Source organism: Pholcus phalangioides, unplaced genomic scaffold (genome assembly GCF_987345545.1).
Source record: "Pholcus phalangioides strain wild (caught in Gottingen) unplaced genomic scaffold, Ppha-v1.0 ptg000014l_1, whole genome shotgun sequence".
Taxonomy (NCBI): domain Eukaryota; kingdom Metazoa; phylum Arthropoda; class Arachnida; order Araneae; family Pholcidae; genus Pholcus; species Pholcus phalangioides.
Window position 1 is genome coordinate 10,580,467 of NW_028301607.1, and position 19,492 is coordinate 10,599,958.

A 19,492-nucleotide genomic window follows, 5' to 3' on the forward strand; every position below is an offset into this window, starting at 1 on the left:
TCTCCCTGTTAAAAAGTCTTGCCACCGAGAGAAGCAGACCTACAACGCTACAAATATTTAAACATTACATCGCATTCGTAGTTTGAGAAATTGATGGCAGCTCTAAAAGTTCCCGCATGACACTAGAGTCAGTACTCACATTTCCGGCATAACTCATTCGGTAGTAAATTGCACATGTCGATAGACCAGACTTGCGCTCAGTTTGAGAGAAACAATTAGAATGCGTGAATTTTTCTAAACTTCATGGGTTTTTAACTCCTAGGGTGCGGAAAATAATCGGAGAGAGCGACGGCGGTAACACTGCCGTTTGGTGTAAAAAAATTTCCCTTTCATTCCAGTTGTTTGTTATGAAAGATAGATGGCACACAAACTCATATGTTGCAAATAAGGTGATGCCTATCTAAGACGGACACAATATGAGACGGAAACCTGTCTTTGACTTGACGGAATCAAGAAATATAGTCCCTGCATTGATTACCGCTTTTATCTGCACCTCTATGAAACGGAAACCTGTCTAAACTGGAATATTATTTCTGTTTCTGACGTTCCGTTTCTTACAGGTTTCACTGGTCGCGAAAAAATGGAATACAAAGAATCTGGGTCCGAACCCACAATAACTGACAAAATATTGCTTGGTAGAGGCAGGCATTATACTACTTCTCATCAACTTACGTCAATCCTATAAAGCAGGGCTTATCAAACTTTTTCAGCACACGGGCCCCCCTCCCCCTATTTGGACCTTCTTTTTTTCTCGTGGTTCCCGTGTCTTATCCAGGGCCCCTTATACTCACCCAAGAGCAAGACCCTTTCTACTTATCGAACTGAATTTAATCAAAACTGAATTTATAACGAACAAAGATTTTATAAATAAGATCGATCTCTGGAACCCTGGGCGAAGCACGGGTCAAGAAGGTGTCTCAAGAGACGAATTATATGGGAAAAATGTGTGAAATACGGACGTAAAATTCAACGGATGTACACAATAAATAGACCCGCGAAACATCACTCTAAGAGCTTCAGTGCGCTTCTTCCTTGTGTAGGGGTTATGTGCATGGCCCTCTCAACATCATGGGTCCTCGGCATTTAAAAAGTCATAGTACACCAGATCTCATCGTGGAGGACTCCTTTAAATATGAGGCCCTGGGTCATGCCCATAGGAACCCATAAGTTGAGATGGTCTTGGTTCTATGGAAAGCAATGCTGGATTCTGTAAGCGGTAGTTTTCCCACAATACTTCACTGGGAAGTTTTATTTCTTCCATAGGCGTAGAATAAATAAATTTATTCTTTATCTACGATTCTCCACAGCTCTTTGTGGCGCCCTTCACCACTTGTTGTGGCTCCCTCTTTCATCTGAATTTCACCGGTGCCCCCCCCCCCACCTCCCCTAGATTATCCGAGTACCGCAAGGTTGAGAACCTCTGCTACATAGTAAATAGAGAAATAGTAAAGAAAACTAGAACATAGGTCGAAGAACGCTATCTATAAGTCATTTTAAGAACTTCATGTTACGGGGGTTGGTGCACGCAAATTTTCCAAAAAATGCGTTTTCCAATTTTTAAAATTTTAAATACTATGAAATTTTCGTCTAATTTGGTTCAAGTTTTTGTTCTAAGTATACTAAAAGTATTTTTGAAATATGTTAACATAAACTGCTGACAGGCATTACACATGCCATCTCCGTTCCCATTAATATTTCCTATTTGAAAAATCTCTCCGCAGAGAGCAGGCAGACCTACAACACGATACTGGCATAACATGAAAATACAAGCATTTCCATCGTTACTTCAGAAAATGGCAGCATGAACACTAAACAAGCGCAACTCAGCAACATAAATACGTTAGGGGCCACACATACATTCAGAGCACACATTCCGGCATGTGCAGATTCGTTAGAAATCCCGCAGAGGAATGTCTACGACCTGCATGTATGGTTAAGTAGTAGTAGTATTAGTAGGCACTACGCATTTTTTACTAAAATGCGTTTTTCTCAAAACTAAGTTTTTGTTAGTAAGGAACATTTTCTCGAACACCACTCATTCAAATGCCTTGAAACTTTGTGTGTCTCAACACATATATCACATTTTACATATATCAACAATGGGATTTTTTATTAAAATAATTTTAAAACTTTTATGACACAAAATATGGGTAAATGCTGATAATTTTTGAAAAAAAGCTGCATGTTGTTAAAGTAAAAATTCAAGAAAAAATAACCAACAATTAAAACTCTAAAAGCTCTAGTTAAAATATGTAACACAATAGTGTTGAGCGTCACACAGTTTCAATACATTTGAATGAGTGCTGTTCGGAAAAATGTTCCTCATCTAACAAAAAAAATTTAGTTTTGAAGAAAAAGCATTTTAGTGAAAAACATCAGCATGCGTAATAGCTGCCAGCAGTTTATATTAAAATATTTTAAAAATACTTTTAGTGCAGCTAGAACAAAAGCTTGAACACTGTTGGACGCAGAAAATTTTATAGTATTTGAAAATTAGAAAACGTGATTTTTTGGAAAATTTGCGGCCACATCAACCCCCTTAAAAAGGAAAAAGAAAAATTCAGATCATTATGGATCATTGAGCAAGGCTACTATGCTGATCATCTGTGGATCATGGGAGCATTCTGCTTAAATGCGAAAAAAAAAGGCGATTATGTAGCATAAAATAAATCAAGGAATGCCTGTAATGGTTACTAATATATACGTGGGCACATTTTCCGTCCCGAAATGACATTTTTTCCCCCCTTGGTGCCATTTCTCCGTGAATATAGTCATTAATTCGATCAAATGGCAATAAATCGGCGACGATTAGCTTCATTTACCGCAGGTCAGCAATTTGTGTCCGTTCTTATCGAGTGAAAAGTTATGGTGACCCTATGAAAACCGAGCTTTGTCGCCGAAGGAAGCTTTACTTAATTATTGGTTTCTTATTGGAACAAACCCGGAGAAACCAATACTTTATCGCTTCTAAAACTTTTATTCCGCAACCACCACGTCCAACTATTTTCACCCGCAAGCGGAAATCAATACACGAAATTTTCCAAAAAAAAAAAGAAGCGTGGGGTGGATTTATCTGATATTTTTCATTGACAGCAAATACGCGATAATAATATAAATTTGTTTGTTTTTCCTTTTTAAAGAAATGCAATATTCAGTTTCCAAACAATTGGTATATCGAATCAATATTGTATTTTCCGAGAGAAAGCACATGGATATGTATTACCATTTATGGACTATGGAGTTAGCGCACCAACCGGAATCGGTAATAAATTGTAGGTCCAGGTCTAATTAGCCCTCGTGTGCAGAAAATGACCGTGGTACGACAAAAAATGGTCAAATGATTTATGGACTACGTCAATGGTTCCCAATTTTATTGTTATTATTATTATTTTGTCGTGCCCGCTATCCCGAAAGCTTGTTGTCTGCCGTGGACCTCCACATCTACAGCAGCAGAAACTACAGTGTTGTATCAGCGAGAATATTCTCGAGCAATGGAAGGCATTGTATCCAGTACACGGAAATGTGATGCGATACCGATGTCATCCACGAGACTTTTACTTCTAGTTTTTTTACTTTTATTACCAGACTGCAAAAGATCCACGAGACTGCAAAAAAGATCTAAAACAATGTTTCATACTCCTATCGAGAGATATCGCCAAAGTATAAATTTTGTCAGCCTCACGACAATATAAATGCTGCAGTCTACCAACGTTGCAGCGATGCTTTTGTGCGTTAATTTAATATTCCAGCTTTTAAATAATTCTGTCTCAGAGGAAAATTTCCACAGACGCATTCACACAAGCGTACTTCCCGAGCCGCGTAGCGTTTTCATCTGCAATTGGTAGGTGATGATGAAGTCATCCAAGATTCGGTAAGCGGTAATTACCAGTGTGCGCGAAACCAGTACCATGTTCATCGCTACTAAGAACCAAAACAAAACAAATGTTCCAATTTTTTTGTATTGTTATTTTTTAATGTGTGGCTACATGTTACATATACTGTGGAAGAGATCCGTAAACCACGCAATAAAAAGATGAAGTTTAGTAAAAGTAAGCTTGAAATTTTGCGAATGGCATATCGGATTGGAATTATAGCCTGTAATTGGTCAAAACATGAGGAAAAAAATAGAATTATATAAACAAGTCATTTCAACATTATAATGGATAGGAAACTCAAGGAGAGTTTCCAATATTTGAATTATCCACATTATTGAAATTGACGGAGTTTGAATTTATTAAGTTCACCTGTAGTACGAAAAATGCATGCACGTTCAAAATTTTATATCCCATGGGCATGTTGGGAAATAGATTTGTCTGGGTCTGGTCAACACCTTCTACAGCAGAACGTGCATGCATTTGTCATACTACAGGTGAACTTAACTAATTCAAACTTGGTCAATTTCAATAATGTGGATAATTCAAATATTGGAAACTCTCCTTGAGTTTCCTGTCTATTATAATGTTGAAATGACTTGCTTAATTCTATTTTTTTTCCTCATGTTTTGAACAATTGCAGGCTATAATTGGAATCAGATATGTCATTCGCGAAATTTCAAGCTAAACTTCATCTTTATTGCGTGGTTTACGGATCTCTTCCACAATATATGTAACATGTAGCCACACATTAAAAAATAATAATACAAAAAAATTCGGAAATTTTTTTTTTTTTTTTTGGTTCTTAGTAGCAATGAACATGGTACCGGTTTCGCACGCTGGTAGTTCCCGCTTACCGAATCTTGGGTGACTTCATCATCACCTTTCTTCGCAGTATATCCAATGGCCGCTGTGGTGGCCGAGTGGTCATAATGACGGACTCGCATCGCGAGAATCCGGGTTCAAACTTCACCGTCGCCGCAGTGGTGATCGGTTGAAGTTGGTTTCCTGCAGTTCCCAACTTCGATACGCAAATGATCCGATCTCCCCCTAAAAAGTCTTGCCGCAGAGAGCAACAGGCCTATAACGTTATAATTATTCATTCATTACACTTCACGCTCCATGAGTTGAGGGAAAAAACTCACAGTTTAAAAAATTGATCGCAGATGGCAGCATTACACAGAAACAAACTTCACAGAAAGCTCACTATACATACATACACATTCCAACACGCACCAAATCGTTAGAGGTTCCGCAGAGGAACATGTATGAGGTGCACGTCTGGTTTAGTAGTATATCCAATGACTATAGGTGAAATGGACGACTTCAGTGACGTCACGAGCTCCGCGCGGAGGCTTTCTGTTGTAGAAAGTGTTGGCCTGATCTTTATGCTGTTGAAAGCAAACATTCAGCATGTAATTAAGATCGATAATTTCATTTGACCACAGTTTTGTTTTATGTCCTCACACACACATATAACACTAGAAAAATTAAACTAGGAAATAGACAAAAACACACCGCATTCGAAACACCAAAAAAAAAAAAGGGATGAAAATTCTATAGTCTGAGACCATTTATCACAATTTTATCAATGGCCAACGAAGAGCATAAAAAGTCAGCGAAACACCATAAACTCCAGGCAATTCTACCAAAAGAGGATATTTTGAATAAAATGAATCTAAATAAATAAGCGGGGTGAAGCAATTTCCGTCCCAGAAATCCGTAAAAACAAGAATTCAAATCCCAACCACATTTATTATTTGAACAGCTAGCAATAGAGCGCCCTATATATAAAGTGTATCGATACGGGGAACAAAAATAATAAAAATAATAAAAATAACGATAATACCAAAAGACAGATAACGTGTTCCCATTCACTGTGGAATCACCCAATTTTTCGCCCTTAAATTGAATTCAGAAACGTTTTATTATTGGATTATTTGAATTGGTTTTAAGGAGAAAATGTAAATAATAAAACCCCTCTGGCAGTGAAAAAAAAATGAGTTTATTAGCAAACGCAAACTGTTGTTTTTATCTCAAATAACCATAAAATGGCAGCGTAAAAAGCGATATAACGAAATTATTTTTTCGGATGATTCGGTTCCGGTCTTTCACTCGCTCATGTGATAAAATGATTCATAAATTAAGCACAGAGCTCAATTTTCCCACGGAATTTTCGTTTAAAAATAAAAATATTCCGCTTTGTCTTCGGATTTTATGTGGAAATTTATCGCGTCTCGAATTTCTGTCCTGATGTACGACGAAGAATTTAGAAGTTGTGATTGTGTGTGTCGTTGAAAGAGAGATATGATTATTTTATTATAACGTCTCAATTTATAGCTTGAAATATTAACCTGAATAATGAGGGGGGAAACAATTTTGGTGTCACAGTGAAATAAATTTGGCCAATTTCGAAAGATATTAATTAGAATAAGTTATTTATTGGTAAGATTTTTTTTTTTCGTCGACGCTGATTGCGGTAGGGATTTCCATTACAATAGAGTAATTTCGACCATCTATATAAATTGCGTATCCTGGGGGGTAATGGCAGCAATCGCTACACCCAAGAGCCGAATAATATGAGTGAAATTTCTCTGTCCCGTAAAATACGGGTTGATTCTATCCACCTACACAAAAGTCACTTTTCAAACACATCATCTTGGATCCACCTGTCTCCGCTTTATTCGCAGCTGAAGATATTTGCCTTCGCTCAGGCAAGGATCCAGAAAGCCCCCCCCCCCCCCCCTCCACAAGAGCCCAATAATAGGAGGGGACTTCTATTTCATAAAATACAGGACGATCCAACGAACTTACACAATTCGCCCTTCTCAACACATCGTCCCGGATCAATGCCTGATCCATATTCCGGTCCCACAACACTGATGGCCTTTATTCCTTTCACCATAATAAAGTGGATTGCGTCGGAACCACGATGGTAAAATCGATATTGTGCGTGAGAGTATGCTCGCGTATTGGCGTAATAAATTCAGCTCGTGCTGCCATCTACCTTCAGAATAGAAAGTGATGAATCAGAAATGAATGAAGATGGATAAAATGCATATATTTTGTGTCCGAGTCTTCTCCCAATACAAACAAACCCGAATTTTTCGAGCTCGGTTGTAACTTTGATTACACCATCAATAGTAATTGGCCGTCCTGATTAATCTCATAGAGAAAAATGTTAATGAGCATTGCTTATAACGTCAATGAAAACGCAACGACCCCCAAAGAACTAACGGCAAGTGTTTAGTCAATTTTTGTTTGTATTACTTATATATATATTATACGTAGAGGGAGTAATCGTATGACCCGTATTCAGGATTCCTGTAATTATTTTTAAATGTCCCGTTTTTTTTTATCGGGACAAACTTTAATTCATAATCTTTTCTGAAATCGGAGATGAAGATTATTTACACAATTTGTGAATTGCATTACAACGAATATGACTAGTGGTGCATGTATTTTTCCGTTCCGAGGGCCAGATGAGCGATATTGCTACTGTAAGTCTCAAAAGTTTTTCTATAAAACTTTCATAGTGTAATACCGGTCTTATACAACCGGAACATTTCTCGCGGACCAGATAGAACCCTTTGACAGGCCGCATTTGGCCCGTGTGCCGCAGGATGGTTCCGCACCCCCTGAATATGACTATAAATATAAATTTTCCTCTCATATACTTGTCGTGTACAAAAATAACTTATTGTTTTTGTAAAATACAGGGTGTTTCAAAAAGAATCGCCCGATTTGAAATGCGTTTATTACAAAAAAATATTGAACACATAGATACTCAAGATTAATTTTATATTACATGCTAATCATAAAGTTTTTTTCACAAACCAAATGGAAGGTGCTCAATATGTCCACTTACGGATGCACGGCATATGTCTATACGGTAGTCAAATTCGTCCCAAACTTTTTCGCGCATGTTTGCATCCACTTCGAGTGGGCGAAACTCTGTCGGATGTTCTTCACATTTTCGTCTGACATGCGGGACGGCCAGGGGATTTCCTTTTACACAGACAACCCGTGTCTCGGAATTGTTTATACCACCGCCTAACGCTCTGAGTGGTAGCAAGTTCAACACCAGGGTATTATGGACGAAAAGCACGGTGAACAGTTGTTACGGACTCATACTTCGCGGAGCTTAGAACACAAAACGATTTCTGTGGTGCAGTTGCCATGTTGACAAACACTGAAGTGGCGGCCGAAGGAAGAGCGTTAGCGCTACCTGTCGGCAACTGCGTAAAACTCGAGATTTCTCTCTTTCTACCTATACATTATTCAATCGAAACGGATTAAAAGCTGAATAGTTACGATTTCTTTTTTTTAAATAGGATGATTCTTTTTGAAACACCCTGTACATTTGTTTTCATTATGTACTAGCTGTTTTATTTTATTTTCTTCAGAGGGCTATTTACTATCTGTAATTGGCATTTTCGCTGTATGTAGCGTGAAACGGCGTGATCGCGATGATCAAAAACGAGAATTGAATGTATTTTTTTCCGATTAATTATGGTCACCATAATCTCCATTTTTTAGCAATTTCTTCTACAGTATTTGATTTCATATGATTGCATTTTTCATATTTGAACGGCCTTGGAAATAAAATACCACCCTTAGCTATAACGACAATATTTCGTGAATCTCTATTTGATATCATTTTGGTGTTAAATGATACAAATACAAACACAAACGCCGCAACCGACATGTTGTCCAGCGAATTGACTGAATAAAGATGCCAACAAAAAATATGGAAGTCAATAACCAAAATACAGCAACCCAATACAGTAGAACCTCTCGATAGCGCACACCCATGGGACCAAAACTTTTGTCCGCTATTGGGGAGGTATGATATAAAGTGGAAACTCGTTTATACGGCTTTCACATTTATACGACGTTTGGCTTCGGTCGCAATTGGTTCCTATATCTTACTATGTGCAAAAGTGATATACCGGCGGTTATGCATAATCATCAAACGTCTCGATATAAAGTTTCACTAAATTTATCACGTTTACCGGAAATTATGAATAATTCCCAAATAAAGTCTGAAAATACGGGAAAAATGTATATAACTTTTCTTCTATTCATTAAACCAATAAATTATTTTTACCCGTCCATGGTGCGTGCACTACATATATTTTGTGTAATAAAAACTAAATTAAATTAAAATAAGTGTGAAGAACTAAACCTTCATAACAATATTATCAGTTATGTTGGCTTTCTTCACACGTATCAACATAGGCAAACAAAATCAACATCACCATTCGGAATCAGCCTCCTGGACCAGGCCCGTCATTTAGGGGGGGGGGGGGGCAGGGGAGGCCGTTGTCCCCCACCCCCCTGGCTTTTGAAAATACACTACAAATGTTATATATAAATAAATATATATATATATGGGTACCTTTAGTACATGCCTTTTGCCCCCCACCCCGGAAAAAGTTGAAATGACGGCCCTGTCCTCGACCATAGTTAAGTTAATCAAGTAATTAATTGACGGATTATCCCATTCACCAGTTGCTTCGGATTATACATAATCACCGTTGAGTATGATAAATTCTCGATTTATGAACAAAAGTTCACAAATTAGAATTTGAGGAAAAAAATTAGTTTGCCAAAATTTACTGTCCGCTAACGGGGAGTTTACTGACATTAAAGCTCCATTCCACGAAACCGGGGGGATCCAAAAAGTGTCCGCTAACGGGGAATGTCCGTTAAGGGAGGTTCTACATCATAAAAGCATATATCAGGAAAGAAAAAAAACTAATAATTAATAATATGCCATACATTACCCATAAAATATATTCTGGTTGCCTTAATCTAAGAAATAGAGTATTGAAGAAAAAAATCGACTTATACTTAGAAAAAAAAATGATCCAATTCATTCAATTATACATATATATATGAATCCCTTAATATAATCAATTCGCTCATCGTAATGCGAGTAATTCCCATTAAAACCACCACAAAAAAAGGGAGCGATTCCCACGGAAATAGACGACGTGGGGAACATAAATCCGTTCACCGAAATTGATAAATACATCGAAACCAATCTCAGTCGAGCAACACATCATTATTCCATCAGTAATTGTTCTATCATTAGACTTTTTCCTCACTCTTCTCTTTTATCATCAAATACTTGTTAAGTCGCCGGAATCGTAGCAATTACCAACAGAGAGAGAGAGAGAGAGGCGAGACGCATATAAATCTCAATATCTCAGGAGAAAAGCTGCAATTTTCTCTTAAAATTGTCAGGAGAGAACTTTTGTTCCGATCCGAGAGAGCACCAGCTGTTCTTTGTCTCACGGAAACTCGAATTAGTCGTACATCAAGTAGCGCTAATGGATCTCCAATTGCCTCGAGTTTAGTCTTGGTTTAGTCTTGAATAAATAAATGAATACGTAGAAACCGAAGAGGGGGGCAAACAGATATTTTTAAAAGCTTCTTGGAAATCGAATCCCCTTGCCGACTATATTCGTAAATCTCTAAATAAAAGGAGTTTCACGCGGGAAATGATCTCTTTCATTTAAGAGAAAAACCGAAATATTTATTTAGTGTAAATATTGATGTGCGTTCGAAACCTCAACGCTTATTTTGGCTTTTAACAGCTCCTTATCATCATTAGGGTATACGTAATTTTCGTACGATTGACGAAAAGCGAGTCGAACTCGGTACATCAAAGATTCTGTGAATTTCTGTCGTTATAACCGAGGTTGACGTTTCTAAGGCATTTTCCCGACGAATGATGCAGACTATCAGATACAATCAAATACTGTGCGTGAAGTCGTTTTCAATATGATTATGGGTGACCATGTGTATGATCGAGAAACTAAAGGAAATTTGAGGATCATATACATATACGTCATATATGTATATATGCTACGGTAACTGTGATAAATGTGGTTATTATGCATACTTGTCAATCGTCTTAAGTTTGATAAATTTATCGCTTTTATAGGTGATTGTGCATAATGCCGAAGCGTCGCTGGTAAATTTGATGAATACTTGAAATTTATCGAATTTATCGGGGATTATGCATAATACTCTAGTTTTATTGGTGAATTTCATAAATATTAAAAAAAATTCGAAATGAGTCTATCATGTGCGATGAGTATAGCTGGACTCCGATATAATGATACATTAGCTGTATGAATTATCATGTGTACGAATATATCATGTAGTACGATTTATCATGTTTACCAAAGACGCGACGCTTGAGTATATATTATGCATACGTAATCGCTGGTTAAAATGGTAATTGCTACTACTTATTAAATTTTGCAATGACGACGCTTTAGTACCAAGCATTGACACTGGTAAGATAAATTTAGGGAAATTTATTAAACTTACCGAAATTCTCGGTAATTATTCATGATAGTTGGTTATTATGCGTAATAACCAGATTATCAAATTCACCGTTGCATGTATGAGAGATGGCACTTATTCTCCCCAAAAATGATGCCACTTTTGTTAACAGAATTGCCAAATATTATTCGTTTTAATAACCCTTCAGACAACTGCGCAGCTATTAAAAACGCATCTCTAGGCGAAATAATTTAACTTGCCAAATATGAGAAATCAATATTCAGCCAAATTCCTTATCACATAATTTACAACTTATGCAAATTATTTTCATGCCCGATTCTTGTAAAAACAGAGATATGAAAGTAAGCTGTGTTAAAAAAAAATTAAAGTGCATTTAAATTGAATTAAAAGTACATTTTTATGAATGAAAAAGTCGGAAATGACAAATATGTTAAAATACATGTCACTGACAAGAAAGTCGAGGTGCCGAACACATATTTTTTCATCAGGCATCAATAGGACAATGACGAACATTCCCTTAACAAGGCCAGCTACATATTTATGGGCGAAGTGGTAAGATGCTCGTCTTTCACTACGAAGGTTACCGTCAAGGTCCATGGGTTCGAGTCCGGGCATAGAACGTAAGAAGCAAGTTCTTTACCTACCGAGCCTGTAGCGCCCACCGATGGATGGAGCCTTCATTTCCCTCACAACACTCAAAAAAAACTCAAGATACACGAAATTGACAGTGAACAGCACCGTATAACATTCAAATTTCAACCAAATATAAATTTAATTTCAACAATATAGAAACTGGTCTGCACGTTTTGCAACCATTTTTTTTCAGAAATTAGGAATTATTAAATAAATACTGTGGAACTCAGTTAAACGAGCTTAATTTGTTCCGCGAACGTATGCGTTATATGAATCGCTCGTTATTCGAATCAAACTCCCCCATAGGAAATAATAGAAACACGGATAGTTCGTTCCACAATTACGCATTCAAAAAATGGCTAATAAGAACGCCATTTATTCAATAATACATGCAATAATAATAATATTATATAACACAATAAAATACATATATTGGACGAGCCAATGAATTTTCAGAGATAGTTTGTCGTAGCCCGTGCCTATCCTGGACTAGAAATCAGTGAACTTCCCTCTCTTGCGGGGAGGGCAGGGCAAGTCGTCTTAAGAGTCATTCCCCCCTTGGATACAGTAATTTTTCTAAGGCCCCGTACTTGAATAGAAATGCCAGTCTAGTATGCTATTCACATATTGAAGCTCTCGAAAATTTTGACCAAATATCGTTATCACGAACACCCCTTTCAAACTTGAAGGTCCCCGGGTCGTTCCAGGGTGGGCCCACGTGTTAAGACGGCACTGACAAAGTGTTCTAGGGTCACCCGTACTTGGCTGGAGAGAAAAGTAATTGCTTATTTATTAATTACATCCAGAAATTGTAATACCAGGTCTCATCATGTGCCCCCCCCCCCCATGGATATGAGGGGCCCGGATCCTGCCCATATGGGCCCGTGGATTTAGATGGTCCTGATTCTATGCTGTGCTGGATTCAGAAAGTAGTAACATTTGCTCTCTCCCCTCTCTTTGAGGGTCCCTGTTCAGCACTTGTCGTAGATCCGCTTCATCTGATTTTCACCTGTTTCCTTTCCCCCCACCCACCAGAATATCCCAGAGACACTGGAGGGCTATATGGCACCATGTTAAGAACCACTGCAATCTAAAATGGTAATAACATAAATTATTGATCTAAAATATCTGCTGCCACCTAACGAATAAAATTAATATAATTTTTCAATTGACATTGGTAAAAAATTGCGGATTCATGAGGTTATATTCAAAAAATAATATAATATGGTATAATAAAATATATTTATAATCAATAATATTTATTAAATTATCAAATTTTTTCAAAATTTTTAATGGTCGATATTTTTAAAAAGTAAAATAATATCAGTACGTTTGCAAAGTAGAGCCGTCCTGGTTTAAATGTGGACTCCGTTTCATTCTGGTCTACGTCCTCTTTAACTTCAATCACTCATTAAAGCGGAAGACGGACTCGTTTGACAAAATTTACTAATATAATATTGCTGTATACAAATATTAACTGGCAACATTCTTTTGTATATTTGATAATTTTATGTATATTATTGCTTTATAAAGTAATATTAATATCATATGATATTTTTTTATCACTTTATTACGACATTCAGAAGCCGGTCAGCAAGTTACATCGGGAAATTATAGCAGTTTTATTCGATAGGTGGCAGCAAAAGTTCTTTGCATGTTATTTATATATATATATAAAATACTGTAGTAGTTCGTAACTTGATGCCATCTGGTCCGTTTGTGTCCCTGGGATACTCTGAAAGGGGGCCACAAATGGAAAGTGGAGCCACGATAAGTGCTGAAGGGGGCCAGACACACAGAATTAGAGGTGAAGAATTGGAGTTTTCATGTGAAATATGTACAACATATATAATGTAATAACGCCATAAACAAACATACGATATGATATTGTATCCAAATTAACTTACTCTAAACAACGAGAGAGAAGAGGACTGTCGTGTTGGACGATTTACGGAGTCACTGTTTGCATTCTTATTCGTTTTGTGTGATTTTAAAAAGAACGTATCCAATGAAATTTGATTTTTGCCTCCTTTTTAGGATTTCTCGGAGATGGGAAATTGCATTGTCGTTGTGTAGATTTTATTGCTTGCTTCTATTTCATTGGTACTTTTCTACATAATTTTGCACGGATTCCCACATTTTACACTTCTCTCTAATCACATTTGAAAAGTGAGGGACTTCTCTCTTCCTCAGAAAAAAATACCTTCAATATAAGCTGTTGCTGTTGCATGCAATGGTGGTCGATTAGTTCGTCTATGGTCATCTCCTGGCCAAGCAGAATTTATATAAAAAACAAGAGCACAAACGCGCGATTACAATGCGACACCTAGTTTCGTATAATAGTCACACTCAATTTTTCCAGTGAGGCACGCTGTTCGAATACTGTAGAGAGGAGAATATTACTAGAATTCCACAGCACATGTGTGAACGAAAGCGAAAAATCATCAGCTTAGTTGTGAAAACATGACATTAAATAAACAAAGCGCAAAATATTTGCTCGTAATGCGAATCACCGCTCGTTAATCGAATCAATTTTTTTTCAAAATTTTTGCTTGTTATGCGAATTGCTCGCTAACCGAAGCCCTCGTTAACCGAAGTTCCGCTGTATTATAAATGTGGGCGTTTGATTTTCTCCTACAAAGTGCGGCCCTTAAGTTTGACAATTTTTATATGTTGGTCATGCCCATGAAGCGGAAAGGCTAAGAAATACGGTATTTTGTATACCAATTTAGATACCAATAAACAGATGAGATAAAGTATTTTGACAATTTAACAGACATTAAATCCGTTTCATGCAATTTTTTTAAACACCGATGTATTAATAAAACAAAAAACTCTTAATACATGGAAATGTCTATTATTACAGCAGTACTTTTCAGTACACACTCACATACTCAAATAGTCTCTTAAACCAACTGACTAGATAGTATGAATTTTTTGTTTTTTTGTTTGAAAACTGTCGAAAATGGTTATATATATTCATTTGAAAGGATTTTTTTACAACGGGGTGGCCAACCTTTACCAAGCCGTGCCCACAATCAAGATTATTTTCGATGCGTTTGGCTTTCTACGAATTTTAAGGCATACGACTATCCGTCCCGTTTTTACGGGACACGTTCATCACGTTTCTGCAAAATAGCGTTCGGCTGTCTTCCTATTTCCCAAAAATACGTTCAGTTTATCATTCTTTTCTAAAGAGAGAAAAGGGTATGTATTATTAAAAGTATTACCATTTTCAAAATAGAGTTCTAAATTGATTCTATTTGATTTGAATCATGATTTCGACTATCTCAATGCAGATTGTGTATGTATATCCGCAGAAGTTCATCTGACCTACACCATGTTGGGTAAAGACACTGGACCCTAAGGACTAAAGCTGCTTAGCCCCGCCCCCTCCCCAATAAACTTCGTATCCTGATCTCGACGATACTGATTCTCGTACATATGCAATATCCAGCAACTATCAAAAACCGAACAGAAACGCATTGAATAGAAAGTCATCACATAACTATTATTTTAAATGTGCCTACCGTGTTCGCGAATACGCATCTAATTAAAATTCTATTTTACTTCACCAATTTCCGTTGAGGAATGAAAAAACTCCTTCAAATTTTTTAGGCAATTTTTTTACTAGAGTTATTTCACTGTGACAAAAAAATACCTTTGTTTTTCCCAAAATGTCCATCAAAATTTCATTAGAGGAGTCAAATTATATACCCCTCAAAATCATATTATTGGATAAAACACTGCATCTGATACTATATTTGGTGTAGCAAAAAAAATATGGATTTGGCAGCCTACAAGACCATAATTCATGAGAAAAGGATTGTCTAAAAGTTGGAAGAATTTCTTTGATTGAAAAATGGAATATATAGAATTTCATTAATTTTTGATAAGTGTTGGCGTGTCACTCCGGCGTGCCGCGGATTGGCCACCCCTGTTTTACACAGAATGCAAAATTGTTTTATTCAAAGACATGCAATAAGTAAAAATATACTTACGGCTGATTTAAATCATTTGAAACAATTGTTTTCGAAGGCAATAAACAGTTTCAAACACGTCTTTTGAAGATTCGTTTTTTTGTTACTTTATTCCACGCGGAACCGAAGTTCTCCAAAACCTACTCTAGATATTCTCACGAAACTTTCCCAACGGCGTTCATCATAACAATATAACAACTGTTCACGATAACAATAACTGTGCAATGAACAAGAAACTTGGATTGTCTTTATACTTAGAATTCAATATTTTACAGCTGTTCAAATAGAAAAATTAATTTTTTTATGAAAATTCACGTATTGTTTCATAGAAACACTCATAGCAACACACAGTACTAAAGTTATTCGAATATACGTTGTAGTTTTCAGTGTATTATGCCCGGCCTAAGTGCTGAAACTGAACTAATTTTGGTAACATAACATAAAAACGTCTCAAAAAGCTATAAGAATAATTTAGAAAATTTTACTGGATTACCTTATTTTATACAGTACACTCTGATTGAAAAACCACGTTTTGTGAAAACCACTGCTTTAAAGTGTTCTGCACGTAGTCAGTTGCCTTAACGAAAATTCCATATATTTTTTTGAACAAAAAATTCTCGTTTTTCACTTCACAATATAGAATATATATTATTATTTCTTAATGGATATTTTTCTTGACGCACATGCTACGAGATATATTTTAATTACGACAGTAATAATAGTACTTACTAAATTCCTCACCGAGAGAACAGCGAAAGGATTGCAATACGACTAATCCTAAGTAAAGCACCTTGAGCTCAATTTTGGCGACTTGGTTTGTGACATAACTTATCCCAAAACCCGTGGCAGATGTTGTCTCGAGCGCTTTTCTGATCTTTAGTGACTCTTCGTAGACCCGTAAACTGACATCCTTTCCACTGGAATACATGATCTTAATGGTCCATCTCACCGCTAGGTGGCAGTTTCGTTGAATTAGGAGATGCGCTGGAGAAAACTGGAAAAGAGGGATGGAAAGGAATTTCACAAAGAATAACAATGCAAAAAGCCTCTCCCCCCTCATCTTTTGAGCTTGAAACTGTATTCAAAAGAAAAACACCCTGAATGAGAGATGCAAAGAAAAAGGAATGACAAGTTGACAATGGGGGGAAAGTTTTCTCCAGGCGATACTTTCACAAAGAATTTTCTGTGGCATACATGCATTCAACTGCATGTATGCATGCTAACATGCATTTCAATTTCTCACGCGTTAAAGTAAATTTGTTTGTTCAAATTAAAATAAGTTAGATTTGTGTGAAAAAAAGGTTGTTCAAACCTCAGGAGAGTGCTGGCTACTTCATTGATTTGAAAACGTTCACGGGTCACTTAATTAAGTGATCTGCAGATGTGTCACGAACCACTTGAGTGATTTAGAACTCTGTCGCGGGACAAAAGTTATTTGTAAATGCGCTACGGCCACTAGGGGGTTTGATGCACTCATATTCTCCAAAAAACAAATACATTTTTGAATTTTCAATTTCGAAATACTATGGAAATTTCTTCGTCTTACTGTGTTTAAGTTTTTGCTCTACCTATAGTATAAATATTTTTAAAATATCCTGATATAAACTGCTGGCAGGAATTATATATGCTAATGTTTCCCACTCTAGTATTCTTTTCTCAAAAGTAAGTTTTTGGTTGGAACACCACTTATTCAAATGTTTTGAAACTGCATGTGTGTCATCGCTATGGTGTTACATATTTCAACACTGGGATTTTTTATTAAAATTATTTTTAAAAAAATCATGGTACAAAATATGGGTAAATTATTGGAAAATTTTGCATGTTGTTGAATCGAAAATTCAAGAACAAATAACCAACAATTAAAATCCTAAATGCTTGTGTTAAATTCTATAAAAAATATCCATAGTGATAGACAAAAAAAAAAAATCAGGGCATAAAGCAAATGGATAATTTTCAAATGTTCCTTAAAGGCTGGAGATTTTTCCCTGGGAAGCCAACATCGTTCGCCAACCCCCCTTGAGCTCTCCGTAAATGTGCCCCAGGTCACTTAAGCACTCTGGAACTGTGCCGCAGTGAGCTATAAATATGCAGCGGGTCGCTCAGTTGAACTGGTACTGTGCCACGGGACACACAACAGATCTGAATGTGTGCCGTGAGTCCATATCAAAAAGTACTCCGAAAATGTGCCGTGGTGAGCTATAAATATGCCTATATAAAAAAAAATAAACTGACGCACAAAGCTTCTTTCCCTCATTTATGCTGTTCTTTCATAATTTTTTCCCCGTTTTTGAATTCAAATATGTCACTGAATGTTGCACTTAAAAACTTTTGATGAATTTTTTTTCCCAAAATAATCATCATATTTCAAAAAAAAAAATCAGCATCTTCACACAACATGCCGTTTTCTGTACATGTTTTGCATATGCGAATTTCTTTTGTTTTTCCATGTGAAAGACATGATGAATAATGAACCGATCTGAAGCTGTTGTCGCAGTACTACGGTGCCAACATGCCTAGAAAGTTATGAAGCATTTGTCTGAAAAAAAATGCCCTTTTTTTGAAAGATAATTAATTAATCGCAGAGCCGGACATTTGTAAACAATTAAGCGAGACTCTTGTAAATTCTCATTGAGGTGAGAATTCATTACTTGAATCCAAAGGTTTTGTTCATTGCGACATGGTATTTTTTAATGAATTTTTATTATAATACAGTTTACTTTAGTAGTTAGTGTTTTCTAGGTATGAGTTTTGTATTTTTGAATCTGAATAACTTTTTTAACATATTTTGAGTTTTTGTCTATATAACTTTGAAACGAAAGCAAATAAATTTGGTTTCGACATAAAAAATTAAATCTGAAACTAAATTTGACATGTACCGTCAACAGATGACGCTGCCAGAATTGAAGTATGGTAGCTCTAAATTAACTCGAAATTCTCATTGCACTGTTTTTATTCTTAAACTAATATACTCTGATTAGTGATTGCATTTTTAAAATTCCCTTTACTTTCACCTTCTCGGTATAATTATCTGTCACGAGGAGAAACTAACGATCTTGCAGTTGTTGCTGCCAAAGCTGAAGGGTCCTGCTGCTGGTTGACTTGAGTGGTTATGTGGCTTGGTGTGGGTGGTTTGCTGGTCTTGGATATCGTTGGATTTTTTCCACCGTGGCCCACGTCTCCTGAGACGGACCAGCTTATATCCCCTAGAGAGACAGAGCGGGGGTCACGGTTGGTCTGGTGGTGGTGGTATCAAAGCCTGAAGTGTGGTTAACTCGCGAAGTGGTCGAGAGTTTCGGCCAAAGTTCCGATTTTCAGAAATGATTCGGGATTTGGCCGGCCAATTCACGAAGTGGTCAGAGAACCCTGGCCAAAGTTCGATGTGCTGATGTATGAAGGTCCGGTAGGAGCCAAATGCATTTTTTTTTTCGTCGCCAACGTCTGATACATTGCTATACATTATAGCAGCTGTGTGTTGGATTAGCTCCATTGAGACGAGAGAGAAAAAAAGTGAAATCTGACAGGAAAAAACTATAAAAATAATTATATAGGCATAGTTTTTTCTGCCAATTTTTGGGGGAACAAATTATTCCTGCATCGTGATTGTGTGTGGGATGATGGTTTGCCATGGCTAACGTGGACATAATTATAACGAAACAATAAGCCAACTTGACGCTAGTCCTGGAT

General features: G+C 36.7%; 1 protein-coding gene across 1 annotated transcript in view; it reads right to left on the reverse strand.

Annotated features, from left to right (window-relative positions):
• The window catches only part of LOC149078126 (uncharacterized), an 82,215-nt gene extending 65,479 nt beyond the window's left edge, over positions 1 to 16,736 (reverse strand). The window contains exon 1 of the mRNA XM_089242102.1: positions 16,538 to 16,736. Within this exon, the coding sequence (XP_089098228.1) occupies positions 16,538 to 16,736 (199 nt within the window). The remainder of the gene's footprint in view (positions 1 to 16,537) is intronic.
• Between the last annotated feature and the right edge of the window lie 2,756 nt (positions 16,737 to 19,492).